General features: G+C 43.1%; 1 protein-coding gene across 1 annotated transcript in view; it reads right to left on the reverse strand.

The window, feature by feature from the left end:
- Positions 1-5,417: 5,417 nt before the first annotated feature.
- LOC147452483 (uncharacterized) overlaps positions 5,418-12,939 on the reverse strand; it is a 56,366-nt gene continuing 48,844 nt past the window's right edge. The window contains exons 5-6 of the mRNA XM_086518161.1: positions 7,311-7,362; positions 5,418-7,161 (exon numbers count right to left, since the gene is read on the reverse strand). Coding sequence (XP_086374287.1) covers positions 6,214-7,161; positions 7,311-7,362 — 1,000 coding nt within the window. The 3' untranslated portion in view covers positions 5,418-6,213. The remainder of the gene's footprint in view (positions 7,162-7,310; positions 7,363-12,939) is intronic.

Genomic DNA, 12,939 nt, shown 5'->3' on the forward strand with positions numbered 1-12,939 from the left:
GGTGCTACGGACAAAGTCTTGCCCTTTATTCAACAATTTGATGCGGCATTTGGAGATGAGGGATTCATGGAGTCCTCTAAGATACGTCATGTAGCCATGCATCTCCAAAAGTCTTCCACGCAATGGTGGTCTAGCCTACGAGCAAACGGTGAAGCTCCACGAACATGGAAAGCTTTAAGAGCTTCCATTATGAAGCAGTTTTTGGCTAGCGATGCCAAAGACAAAGTGCTCACCGAATGGCGAAGCTTGAAGCTCTCTCCCTACGAATCTTTTCACAAATACGTAGACAAGTTTTGGGATTTACATCTCAAAGCCACTGTCTACAAAAAGATAGATTTTGGAGAGCAAAAACAAAAATTTTGTGCGGGTTTATCTGAAGATATGGCGGAGTATGTCAACTCCCAAAGGCCTCGCACTATTTCAGCGGTCATACACTATACTATGGTGGCTTCACAAATCCACTTCCAACAAGGGGCTAAGAAAAATCTTAAGCCCATGGAAAGCAAAGACCGTAATGAGCCTAAGGGGAAGGACCATGTCCAAAAGTTTCCCAAGGGCAACTTCAACAACAACAAAGCTAAGGAGAAGGGAGTCTACAAAGGCAAAAATAAACTCTCTCCTGAAGAGCTAGAGCGTTATCGCAAGGATAACCGTTGTTTCAAATGTGGGGAGCAAGGGCATGCTTATCGTGCTTGCCCACAGAAGAACACACGCAATGAACCTCCTAGAGCTTCCATAATTGAAGTTAAAGAAGAAGATGCTCATCACAAAGGATCTCCTCTATGCCATGCTTGGGGGAAGGTGAGAGAACATGATGCTTTCATTCTCTTCGACAATGGCTCTACTCACAATTTCATATCCACGGAGTTGGCCACTAAGCTAGGCATCCAAGCCTTTGAGATGGGAAATCCCCTACCATCCGATAATGCTTTCAAGGGAGAAGAAGTCCCAGTTACTCCCTTGATTGGGAAATTGAGGCTTCATGTCCAAAGTTATGTGGACAAAGAGGATTTCTTCATCTCTCCCCTTAAGCATGAGGATGTAATCCTAGGGGCACCATGGTTTGATCGCATGGTGGCCAACATCAAGTTTCCTGAAAGGCAAATTTATTTTAAATACAGGGACAAAGACATGTACATATATGCTAATGATTCAGGTAACACTATACCTCTTGTACATAAGCAAGCTTTTGATAAGTCAATAAAGAGCTCTATTTTCGTGTACATGATATTTGTAAAAGACTCTCAAAATGAACCTAATGTTCTGTCAAATAAAAATAAAGGGAATAAAAAAGAATTAGGGTTATCTAATTTCCTTAATGAATTTCAAGGTATTTTTATTGACGACATTCCTAATGAATTGCCTCCAAAACGAAGGGATGATGACCATGCAATCGAGCTTCTTCCAGGAAGCTCACCGCTTAATAAACCTCCTTATCGAGTTTCTCAAGCTCAACAAGAGGAAATTATGCGGCAAGTGCATGAGTTGGTTGAGATAGGAATGGGTAGGCCTAGTTCATCTCCATTTTGTTCACCAGTTTTATTCACAGGGACCCGGTTTTTTATTGGCCCCTTTACCCTACATATATATACAAGTGTAAAACATGCCATGCAAACTCGACCTCATTTAACTAATGTTGTCACACTTACAACTCGGATAGAAAATGAGGGCTCCTCTTGAAAATTGCATCCTCAAGGCATGTTGCACGACGCATCGAGCCAGACGAGCGACACATCGAGCCTACACTTCTCAAACATTGTTTCAAGGGAACCCATCACAGCTTTCAACAAATGATTAGAGAGAGCTAAGTTGTTTACATTTAGCGATAGATTGGTTCACAACCTTTACTTAATTCCTTCACTTCCAAGGTTAAGAGCATTAAGAAATGAATAACAAGATGAGAGCACTCGATGGTGTAGGGAATGGTCGCTTAGTGACGATTCCCCGTAATCAAGGAGACCGGCGAAGGCCAGAAGCACTGATTACGGGAATGGTCACTAAATGACAATTCCCAGACTTCAAGAGTGGGGGGGGGGGGGGGGGGGGGGGGGCGGGGGGGGGCAACAGTGATGTCGGTTGACCAATGAGCACACCGCAGTGAGAATCGTTATGCATAATAATGCGGGTTTCTATGGAGCTCCAGGTCGTGATGAGGCCCTGTCATAGAGCACGGCTCCTGATTAGCACAGTGACACACCGGACCAGGACAGTGGCACCACCACTTCCTACTCATGTAATCCCTCTCCCCTATTCGTTGTGTCACAGTCCTCTGACTCTGGCCAACGGCTGGATCTAGAGAGCTCTACAGCCTCCATACCTGTGAACCCGGTCAGCAAGCCAATGCGGTGAAAAGCCTGAAGGCAGTGCATCAGACACATGATACAGCTGCAGCACTTACAGAAGTCTGAACGGCAACACTAAAAGGATGGAATCTGTACAGTGTATAGACTACACAGCGGCGTACATGCTATTATTATGGACGATGAGTTGCCATGCAATGATTGGCAATGATGATTGGAGGAGACGAGCCATAATGCCAGATGTTGAGCTACACAGCCCTTACCGGCTGCGGACTATCTCTGACATTACGGAAGGCTGACATGTCATGCATCTGAAAGCTCTGCAGGCTCATTCCGTCCAATAATGAGGTCCATCGATGGACGGCCACGATCGCGTGCCCCTCCACCCCAACCTTGAAGGTACTATATAACTCTACGATATGATAATAACCAGTTTTGGTATTCTTCAATAAACACCTTCTACTAAGAATTCCTTTGATGTCATGATTTGAGCATGTTGACCTTTTGTAGGTTGTGCCTACTCTTGTGAGTTCCCGCTCTGGCATTTTGCTTGCCTCTTGGAAAGTTGTTACCCTCACCTACGTTTATGGCTAAGCTATGATGGGGAGTTGGTCTATTGTATTGCCCTTTTTAGAGAAGTATGCATGCATATTCAAGCCCCCATTTAGAAAAATTGATCACATCTTATGCAAGACTAGCTACTTGGATCTTGGATTGAGTCTTGCTTGATTTTTGAGATTAGATGACCTGCCATCTATTAACACTTAGGATAGGCAAAGAGGGACCCAGTTTTTTCGTAGAATAATATAATGGAAAATAAGACTACCCCTAAGAAGGTCATGTTGGCATGGCCATCTTTACGTTAGTTTTTTGGTAATCAACCCACCGATCCTCTTTGACTCACTCTCTCATCTACTTATGTTGTTTCCACCTAAGAAGACTAGATCCCCTTCAAATGAATCCCATGTTTCCATAGACCTTTTCATGATTGATTGCCATGATAGTGTATCAAGATCAACTCTCAAGAGAGTATGTGTTCAGTGAAATAACAAACGTCTCACTTTTTTCCTTTATAGTGATATGGTATCATTAAAAAATTAGCCCTAAGAAGGCTACACCAGCAGAGTCTCCATAGGGGTAGTTTCTTATAAGGGGGTGTTCATCAATAAAGGCTACCATTGGGGTTGTTTGTTGTGATGATCAATCTCATAACCAAATTCCCACCAACGAGGTTACATCGTTGCAGGATCGTCTAACGTACTTTTATTGCGATGAATGTTGGAGGGGACTCTAGGTGCTCATGCGATGTCAAAATGGCTCCACAAGAGGTGCACATAGCTGACTTTGTGTGGAGAGCGTATAAGTGTCAAAAGTGACTTTTGGGATTGAGGGAATACAATGCTTCACAAATATGGAGCTACCGAAGGTGAGGGTGGAGGTTTCACAAGAGAACTACATACACGAAGCCTGGTAGGCAGATGAAGGACAAAGAGAAGTAGTCGAAACCGAAGACAATATTTCAACTCTCTTTTGCTCCCCCCCCAATGGCGAAATGCATTATCATTTTCTTAGCATCAAGAGAGCACTGGCTCAAAAGTGAGAGAAAGATGACCTCTCTCTCTCTCTCTCTCTCTCTCTCTCTCTCTCTCTCTCTCTATCTATATATATATATATAATTATTATAGTGTTGTTGATCCACATTGAAAATTAAGTTGGTGCATATACAAATGATATGCAAATGGTACACGTACAAGAGATGGTTTTGAGGTAGGAAATGGAAAGAACCTCCAAGAGAACCCTGCCCTATCCAAAGACTAAGTTCCATATGCACTTAATTGACCTACTTGGAGTGCATAGTTAAGGAGGGCAAGGCAACATTGCTTTTCAAAGCGCTTCAGGACAATAAGGACTTTGACCAACTTATCGTTGTCCTAAAGAAGATGGCTTTAAATCCTAAGATTGAGGATGTCATCGACAACTTGTAGCAAGAAGAGAGGAAGGTCCTCAACAACAACAAGAAGACAAACAAGGTGTCAACCTCAAGCATCACTACTTCCAATGATGGAGATGAGGCTTCCATTAGCCGAGCCTATGTTGTCCCTTCCAAGGAGAAGAGGGTCATGAATGTAGCAAGCTAAGCCACTATGCAAATGGTTCTTTTACCAAGCACCCTTGCCCACATTGCCACAACACCAATTATTCACAATCCAAATGCTTATACAAGGAGAAAAGTAAAGATACCAAGGACAAAGCAAAGCTTTATGTGGTAAAAGGAGTTACCAATTTTGTTGATGATTCAAACACTTACATTGTAAGTGCTTTTATGTTGTGTGGCACCTTCTTGTTGTTGCTTGTCTCTCATTGTTGTTGATGTAGCAATGTTCTCTAAGATAACCATGTTATTGTGTTGGTTGATCCATATGTTTGTTGGCCTCTAGTGCAAGGAGAGGCATTGTTGTTGTCTCTATGGGATGTTGTCTCAAAGGCCATCATCATATTGTTATCTTGTTGTCTTGTTTTCATGTCACAAAGAGTTATAAGGGAGGTACTTTAACCCTTTCTATGTTGCCATGTATCAATCTCATGAAGTGTTCAACCTTGAAAGGGTGTTTACCCTCACCCACTTGTCCAACTCCTGGTGGATACACCATCTCAACTCCTCTTAAGATGGACATATCCTTGAAGTCAAGGCATCTATACCACCTACCTTCTACATATTCAAGGCTTCTATCTCTACTCATTGTATATACTACCATTGTAAGCTTCATTTGAGTTGGACATATCAAGTTGTCATTTTTTCTAGTCATTTCATTAGTGTGTTGATTAGCTACTAAGTGTTGGTTACATCCTGACAAGTTTACAATGAATGGAACTCGGATCTACCCTACGTAGTTATTACAAACACAAACATGCAAGTACGTATCTCCACATCATTCTTACACGGTTGTCCATATGATTGAAAATAAAAACAGAATTCACATTAAGCAAAATTGCTTATTGAGTAGTGCTCAAAGGTAAAAACTTTCTTTCTTGTTCTAATAGAATTCACTCCTTGAGCTTGTTATTAAGCAGATATTGCTAGCAAGCAAACAAGCCTGGACTAAAATACAGACAAAGGGTGCAACTCAAAGCTTAATCAAATCAGAGGAAAACCTACTAAAGCCGATACAGCAAAGCCCAACTATCATCTTACCAATCAAGGTAAAGTTTTACTGGACTCCTCGAGAAGTTGCAACAAAAAACGACCAATACTTTGGACTATCCTCTTCTTTTGTGAAGAGGAAAATATTACCCTTTCGGTTCATGAAGATCGAGGATGCTTTGCACTCGAGTCCATTATTTTGAAAGAGGAAAAGCAGGGGGAGCTCTAATGAGTAGTTATCGAAAGTCAACATCTGATGCCAATACAAAATTTTGCCTGCAATCGATTGATCAGAAGTAAGACACATAGGATATGCTGCCTCTTGTACACACATGGTGAGTCCACATTCCAATCAACTCCTCACGCATCAGGAGTAGAATAAAAAAATACCCCCCCCCCCCCCCCCCCCCCCCCTTCGAGCTTTGCGATCTCCTGTATTGTCGCTAGGAAGCAAAGTTAGAGAGGACAGATGCTCTCTCTGTTGATTTCAAGCTATGACAAGCAAACCATGAAGCACTCAATTCTCAAAGTATAACTTTGACAAACAGGTAACTAGTTTCCCAAACCTGAACACCCTAGGCATGTCCTCTGTACATCCCAAAACACAAGTCAAGAGTTCCATCACACAATGTATCTCACCCACCAGCTTCAACACTGCCAATGAAGTTTCTTTAAGGAAGGACCACGGCACCACACGCTGTTTGACATTTCTGTGAACAGATAGACAGCGACCTTGTGGAAACTGGGCAAACACCGCTGCAACAGCTCCTCTCACCATGTCGATGGGTTGGTCTTGTTGCCTTTTCCAACCCCTAAAGCTTCCCATTGCATGTCAACAGCACGTATACCATCTAGCTCATTGTGCCTGGAATACTGGCACCTATCATATGGAGGCCTTGCCATAGACGTATTTAAGTCAGAGCCCATGGACGCATACTGTAAATTACCAGCCTGATATCCTAGCACCTCAAGATCCTTTCTGCTGGAACGCACCTCATTACCATACCTTTGCGGTTCGGAGTTTGTTGAGGAAGAACATGCTGTTCTTCTTCGATGCAGTGACATATCTGGCTGGTGATTGATTGATGCTACAGAGATTGCGGCGCCTTCATGTGCACAATGCTTCTTGTTTGGGGTCCTTGATCCTGATAGATCGGTGACCTTGCAACCAAGAGATTGATCGTGGTTGGAAACAGACTGCTGCTGATGGGCAGAAGCTACTTCAGAACCATAGCTGGATTGCACACTTGTAGTGGATGGTGGCCTTGGTAAGGAAACAGGAAATCGTGGGGAGTTGGGAGTAGCTGTTCCATGCTCTTGAATTGCAGCCACGAAAGGGCCACCGACATCTGGCCCTGGTTGTAAGCCTGGAGCAAAAGGTGGGTACAGAGAGACACCAGTTTGTACAGGTTTTGGTCTAGCCCATGGTACCACCACTGAACTTGAATATCTCCATGCACTCACTTTGTTCTTAACATCGGCCTTGTTTGAAGGGCAATTAGACTGACCATCACCTAATTTAAGATTTGCTTCCCTCACAATCAATGGAGCGCTACCTACCTCTTTAGAGGTGGAACCTTCCTTTCCAGAGGATTCTGCATTAACCCCCTCAATCTCAACAAAATCACAAGGGAAGCCATCACTATCAGAGTCTGTAATCATATTTCCTACACCAAAGTACATTTCATTGATTGGTACATTAGCTATCAATCGCTGAACCTGTAATGCAACACACGAAGAAAACGAGCAAAACAAAAACCTGTAATAACTCGACAAGCTGGAAAATTTCACGCAAAAAGGACCTCCAACAAAGACAATGCTGATAAATTTATGCTTCACAAACAGGCCAAAGAGGTTTTTCACCTCACCTCAATCAGTTTGTGAAGCTCAAACACCTGATCTGAAAAGATCCTTTGTTGCCTGTAACAACAACGCGGCCACAAATCAAAGATCATGACTTAACATGGAAAAGGCTTATCAAACAATGAGCACGCATAAAATAGCGTTTAAAAGGATAACACTTCCAGACAATGCGCTTGTAAGCTTTCAGAAAAGCCATAGGCAAAATAAGAAAAGGCAAAGGCAAAATAAGTTAGAGAAGCTTACTTGACTGATACTCTCAAACAAGTACTCAACTTTAAACTCACAACAAGGATAAGACATCACAAAGACTTAACCCTAGAATTCAAACTCCACACAAAAACTTCCAAAAGAACAAAGTCTAAAGTCCTAATGTAAGCTAAAGAATAAAACACCTAGCTATGTCAAGTGCAGCAGAAGTATTTACGGATTTAGCTCGGATCTAGTACTCCGCAGGACACTTCACTTCACTTGAAAGAATTGAACTGAAAGAAAGAGAGGGACACAATAGAGAGAGAAGAGAGAGATGACACGGGATGTCGGGTCCTAAACCCTCAAGGAGCCCCTTGCTCTTTTGCCAGAGCAAGTACTTTCTTTATTCTTGCACAATGCTGATACAATGACTAAATGCTGAGGTGCTAATGCCAATGGGTACTAATGTTGAGTACTACTGGGTACTGATGGGTACATGTACTGAGAGGTTCTATGTCGACGATGATGACGGTGACGACGAGGTACTACTGGAGTTTGAAAGAACTGAACTGAAAGAAAGAGAGAGACACAAGAGAGAGAAAAGAGACGACACAAGATGTCGGGTTCCAAACCCTCAAGGGTCCCCCTTGCTCTATTGCCAGAGCAAGTACTTTCTTTATTCTTGCACAATGATGGCGGCGACGACGAGGTACTACTGGAGTCTCAAAAAACTGAACTGAAAGAAAGAGAGAGACACAAGAGAGAGAGAAGAGAGACGACACGGGATGTCGGGTCCCAAACCCTCAAGGGCCCCCTTGCTTTGTTGCCAGAGCAAGTACTTTCTTTATTCTTACACAATGCTGATACAATGACTATATGTTGAGGTGTTGATGCCAATGGGTACTGATGCTACTAATGATGGGTACTATTGGGTACTGAGGTACTTAGAGGTTCTATGTTGACGACGATGACAGCAACGATGAGGTAATGTTGGAGTCTATGTCGACCCCTCGAGGATGAGGTCGACGACGGGGTATTGATGGGTCTATGTCGACGACGAGGTATCGATGGGTCTATGTCGACGACGATGATACTGATGGGTCTATGTCGATGACGATGATGTCGACGACGAGGTACTGAAGGGTCTATGACGACAGCGACGACGAGGTTCTTGATGGGTCTATAGATCCTTATGTCGAGCCAAGGCACAAGGGGTACTAGGTGTTGGGGTACTATGCCAACGACAACGCTACGGCTAAATGCCCGAATCTGCTAGCGATGCAGACGGTTAAGGGACTCCATCCAATGACGAGCCTAGGGCTGAAATCTGCCGGATCTTCAAAGCTGAAAACGCTGGTCATCCAGGGCTCAAAACGCTGAAGGTCAAGGGTTGGTCATGCTAATAAAAATGTTCTACTCGGTCATGCGGCACGGCTGGGTGCTTTGCTTTCCTTGCGTCTTCTGATCTCTTCTAGCGCTGGCCATGTCCTTATATAGGTGCCAATGGTCGAGCAGCCACCAAGACAGCCCCACGACCAGGCAAATTATAAGCTGAAAATGACTTATTAATAAATGCCAAAATAAGAGGTGGTTCACATGCAAGTTGCCTACATGCTGAAATACTGTCCTGTGCGAGAGAGGGTATGCAACTATGACCGGCCTGGGCATGCACGTCCTGTTAGTGGCTCACAAAGGTGCCAAGCTCAATCCTAAGCTAAGACTCATGCTAGACTGTAGCAAAAACATGTCAACGTAGCGCAAGTGAAGTACGCACGTGACAACCTAATAGAGGCAAAACATATCCAAATGAAGTACAAAGTTGAGAACTTGACCAAGTAATGTTTATGGACCACCTCTTCAAGCAGCTACAAGTCTTCTGGCTATTCACTCTGACAAAAATTCAATAGAATAGATATTTTGTAATCACATGAAATGTCAAATGCAACGGAAAGGTTTAAGGATTTGAACTCGGATTTACTACTTCGCATAAACACAAGATTGCTTTACTTCACTTGAGAGAACTGAACACGAGAGAGAGAGAGAGAGAGAGAGAGAGAGAGAGAGAGATGACACCGCATGTCAGGTCCCAACCACCCTCAAGGGCCCATTTGCTCTGTTGCCACTGTAACAAACTTGGACACCCCAAGTCAAGATTTTGTTGCGACACAGCAGAGATTCACTTCAAAACACTTCACAAATTAAAGAGTTGATACGGCATGGCGTAGTTCCATGCCAAGAGAGATTGGCCCCAAAGACTAGCGCCCCATTCAGTATTTCTTTTTATATTAATCTTTGAGCAAAATAAAACCGCTCGCGGATGCTTGCTCTCAGACTCGCATCCACATGCTCTGAGAAGTGAGCCCCTTGGGTCACTTATAAAGGTTACAAAGGGATGCCAAAAGCAGAGTCCGCAAAAGCATTAAACTCAAAAGCCATGAGCTCCAAAAGCATCTTGGCTAAAATCTGCCAGCAAAAGCAGCCAGCATTAATTGCGGAAATCCGTACAACCATGCCATGTCAACAGCCAACGTAAAATGAGAAAAATTCGTACTCTGCCACGTCAACCAATCAACACGTTTTTCGAGCATCCGTATTGTCTGCCAGCGCATATTCCGGGAGTCCGTACAGTCCGTCATGTCATCACGTTCGTACAATCAACACGTCATCACTTTGTGAATGTGTGTCCGGGCACTGCCACATCATCAATTCGTGACATAACCCCCTCTTGAAAGAATGTAATCCCCCTCGATTATGCCTGCAAAACAAATAAAGGCCATAAATTGTCTTAGTAGACACTAACTGTTAGTACCGACACACTAGACACGACACACCTAGCACTTGTACAAAGACAACAGTCACATCACGGGACATCATAGGACATCACCTGACATCACATGAGAAATCACATAAAAGTAAGTAAGAGAGTACAAATCAATCATATTCAATTTCGGGAATTCCGTTTCATAAAGTCATACAGTACAATACTTGTCATCCCATTAATATCCCTGAAACCCAAAGGGGACATCAGTGATCTTAATCAAATCGAGGTGATCTATTGACAAAGGAGTGGAGTGACTCCCTTCTTGTGCAAACCCGCTGCACCAGATTCACCCTTGTTGAGTTCGGGGTTCTATCGGAGTAGACTATGCTAAACCGAATGCTTCAAGGTAAAGGATCAAAATCTGAGGAGTATCTGCTAGGTCCTCCTCCTCCATCCACTTCGCATCTAATGCCGGATAGTTCTTGAATTTAACCAAGAATCGCCAAATCACTTTATGTCACAAGATGGGCACCACGTGCCAATAGAAAAGAACGGACTGAACAGACTTTTAGCACTTCAGTCTTCAATAACAACTGAACTGAAAGAGAGAGACGACACGCGACACGGAGTGGCGGAATTCCACCCTAGAGAGTATTGGCCCCTTACCTTGGCACCCCTTTCAGTATTTCTTTATATTGCATCATCAAAGTACAAGCCGGTACTCTAGACTCTGCACCTTCTCCATGAAGCATGCCAGAGAATGAGCCCTAGCCTCATATTTAAAGGCCCTTGGCCTAAAAAGCAGTTTACATGAAAAGCTTTCAAAATCAAAAGCTTCTGGTCCAAAAAGCAGTTTACATGAAAAGCTTTCAAAATCAAAAGCTTCTGGTCCAAAAAGCAATGCCAAAAGCTGCCAACGTAAATCACGGAAATCCGTACAGCCTGCCACGTCATCATGCCAACGCAATTTTCGGAAATCAGCCATGCTGTTGCAGTTTTAGGGTTAGGGTTTTTAGAATTAGGGTTTGCAGGTTTTAGGGTTAGGGTTTTCAGCAGTTAGGGTTTCTGGAATTAGGGTTTCAGCAGTTAGGGTTTCCAGAATTAGGGTTTCAGCAATTAGGGTTTCTGGAAGAAATTTGGGTTAGGGTTTTCTACACTCGGGCAACCACGTCATCACTTGTGACACTTCTTCTGTTGCTTGTTCTTCTTAGGGTTTAGGCCCCTCGGCCGGCATCTGTAAGTTGGCTCCATTCTTTAGGCTTTGACACATCAGCAGTTTGTTACACTTTACCTTTCATCTTTCTTTCCTTGTGTGCCAAATTGTATTCAAGAACGAGTATCTCCTCACTTTCTTCCACTTTGGGTTGCTCATCATGCTCCCTATCAACTAGCACATCACCTTTAAAAGGTTTCAAGAGACATGGAATGCATTGTGAATCTTCCACTTGAGTCAAAAGGAGACATCATTTATCTTTCCTTTAATCTGGAAAGGGCCATAATACCTCATGCTAAGCTTTGGAAAAAGCCACTCCTTTCCCTTTCGTTTCCTTAGGCGTGCCTCTTCTCAAAACGTAAGAGCACCCAATCGTCTTCCTTTAATTTCAAATCTCGTCGATGTCATTTTGATGCCTTCTTATGTCATTCCTGAGATTTCTCTAAAGCCTCTTGGACCTTGGCAAAAGCAGTGTCCAAGTCCCTGGAGTACTAGTCGGCTTTAAAAATCTTGTCTCTAGTGCCGAGAAAGGGTGGAACCTTCGGAGCACCTTCAATTATCTCAAATGGCGCCTTCCACGTCGAAGAATGAACCGTGTTGTTGAAGGCAAATTCCACCAAAGGCAAAAAAAATCCTATTGACTCTTTTGATCAAAGATGTAAGACTTCAATAAATCCAGAACAACTGAATTTGCAATCTAAGATTGCCCATCTATCTGCAGGTGGAATGATGACAAGAACTGCAACCGTGTGCCAATGTTCTCCCAAATAGCCCTCCAAAACAAACTCGTGAATCAGGTATCTCTGTCGAAAACTATTGTCTCGGGTTGACACGTCTCTTCACCATGAGATGTGTCTTTTCATTTGTGTCTCTTCGTCTCCTATATAAGGAACCTATTGTACTCAGTTTTGAAGCATTCATTCAATCAATCAAACACACATTCAGTCTCTTGTGTCAGTTTGATCTTAACTATGAAGTTTTAAGTCTTAATGCACCACTAATCCTCACACAAAACCTTTTCCCTCAACGGTTGTGTAACACACAACATCGTTTTCTTCATCAAGTAGCCGTCCTGTATATAGAATACCTTGGCACTATCTCCCCATTCTGTATCCAAGTGAAAACATCGGAAAAATCCGAATCAATGCCATACTGATCAACCATATCCTCGAAGCTTCACTGATGGATCGGAAATAGCCAAGACGAGGAGACAAAGCATCTACCACTAAGTTTTTTTGTCCTTGAGCATGGACAATCTGGAAGTGAAATTGTGACAAAATGTTAGCCTACCGCATCTGCTTTTCCAAAAGTTGCTTCTATGACAAGAAGTAGCGTAAACTTTGATGATCAGTAAAGACCGTAAAATCGGCTCTGAATAGGTAATGTCGCCACTGAGTAAGAGCATGGATCACTGCCAATAGCTCTTTCTCATAAATCTATGTTGTCAATTCTGGCCTTGAAAAGAATCTGC

This window comes from Adiantum capillus-veneris, chromosome 8 (assembly GCF_014529385.1).
Source record: "Adiantum capillus-veneris isolate H3 chromosome 8, ASM1452938v2, whole genome shotgun sequence".
In the NCBI taxonomy this organism is placed as follows: Eukaryota; Viridiplantae; Streptophyta; class Polypodiopsida; order Polypodiales; family Pteridaceae; genus Adiantum; species Adiantum capillus-veneris.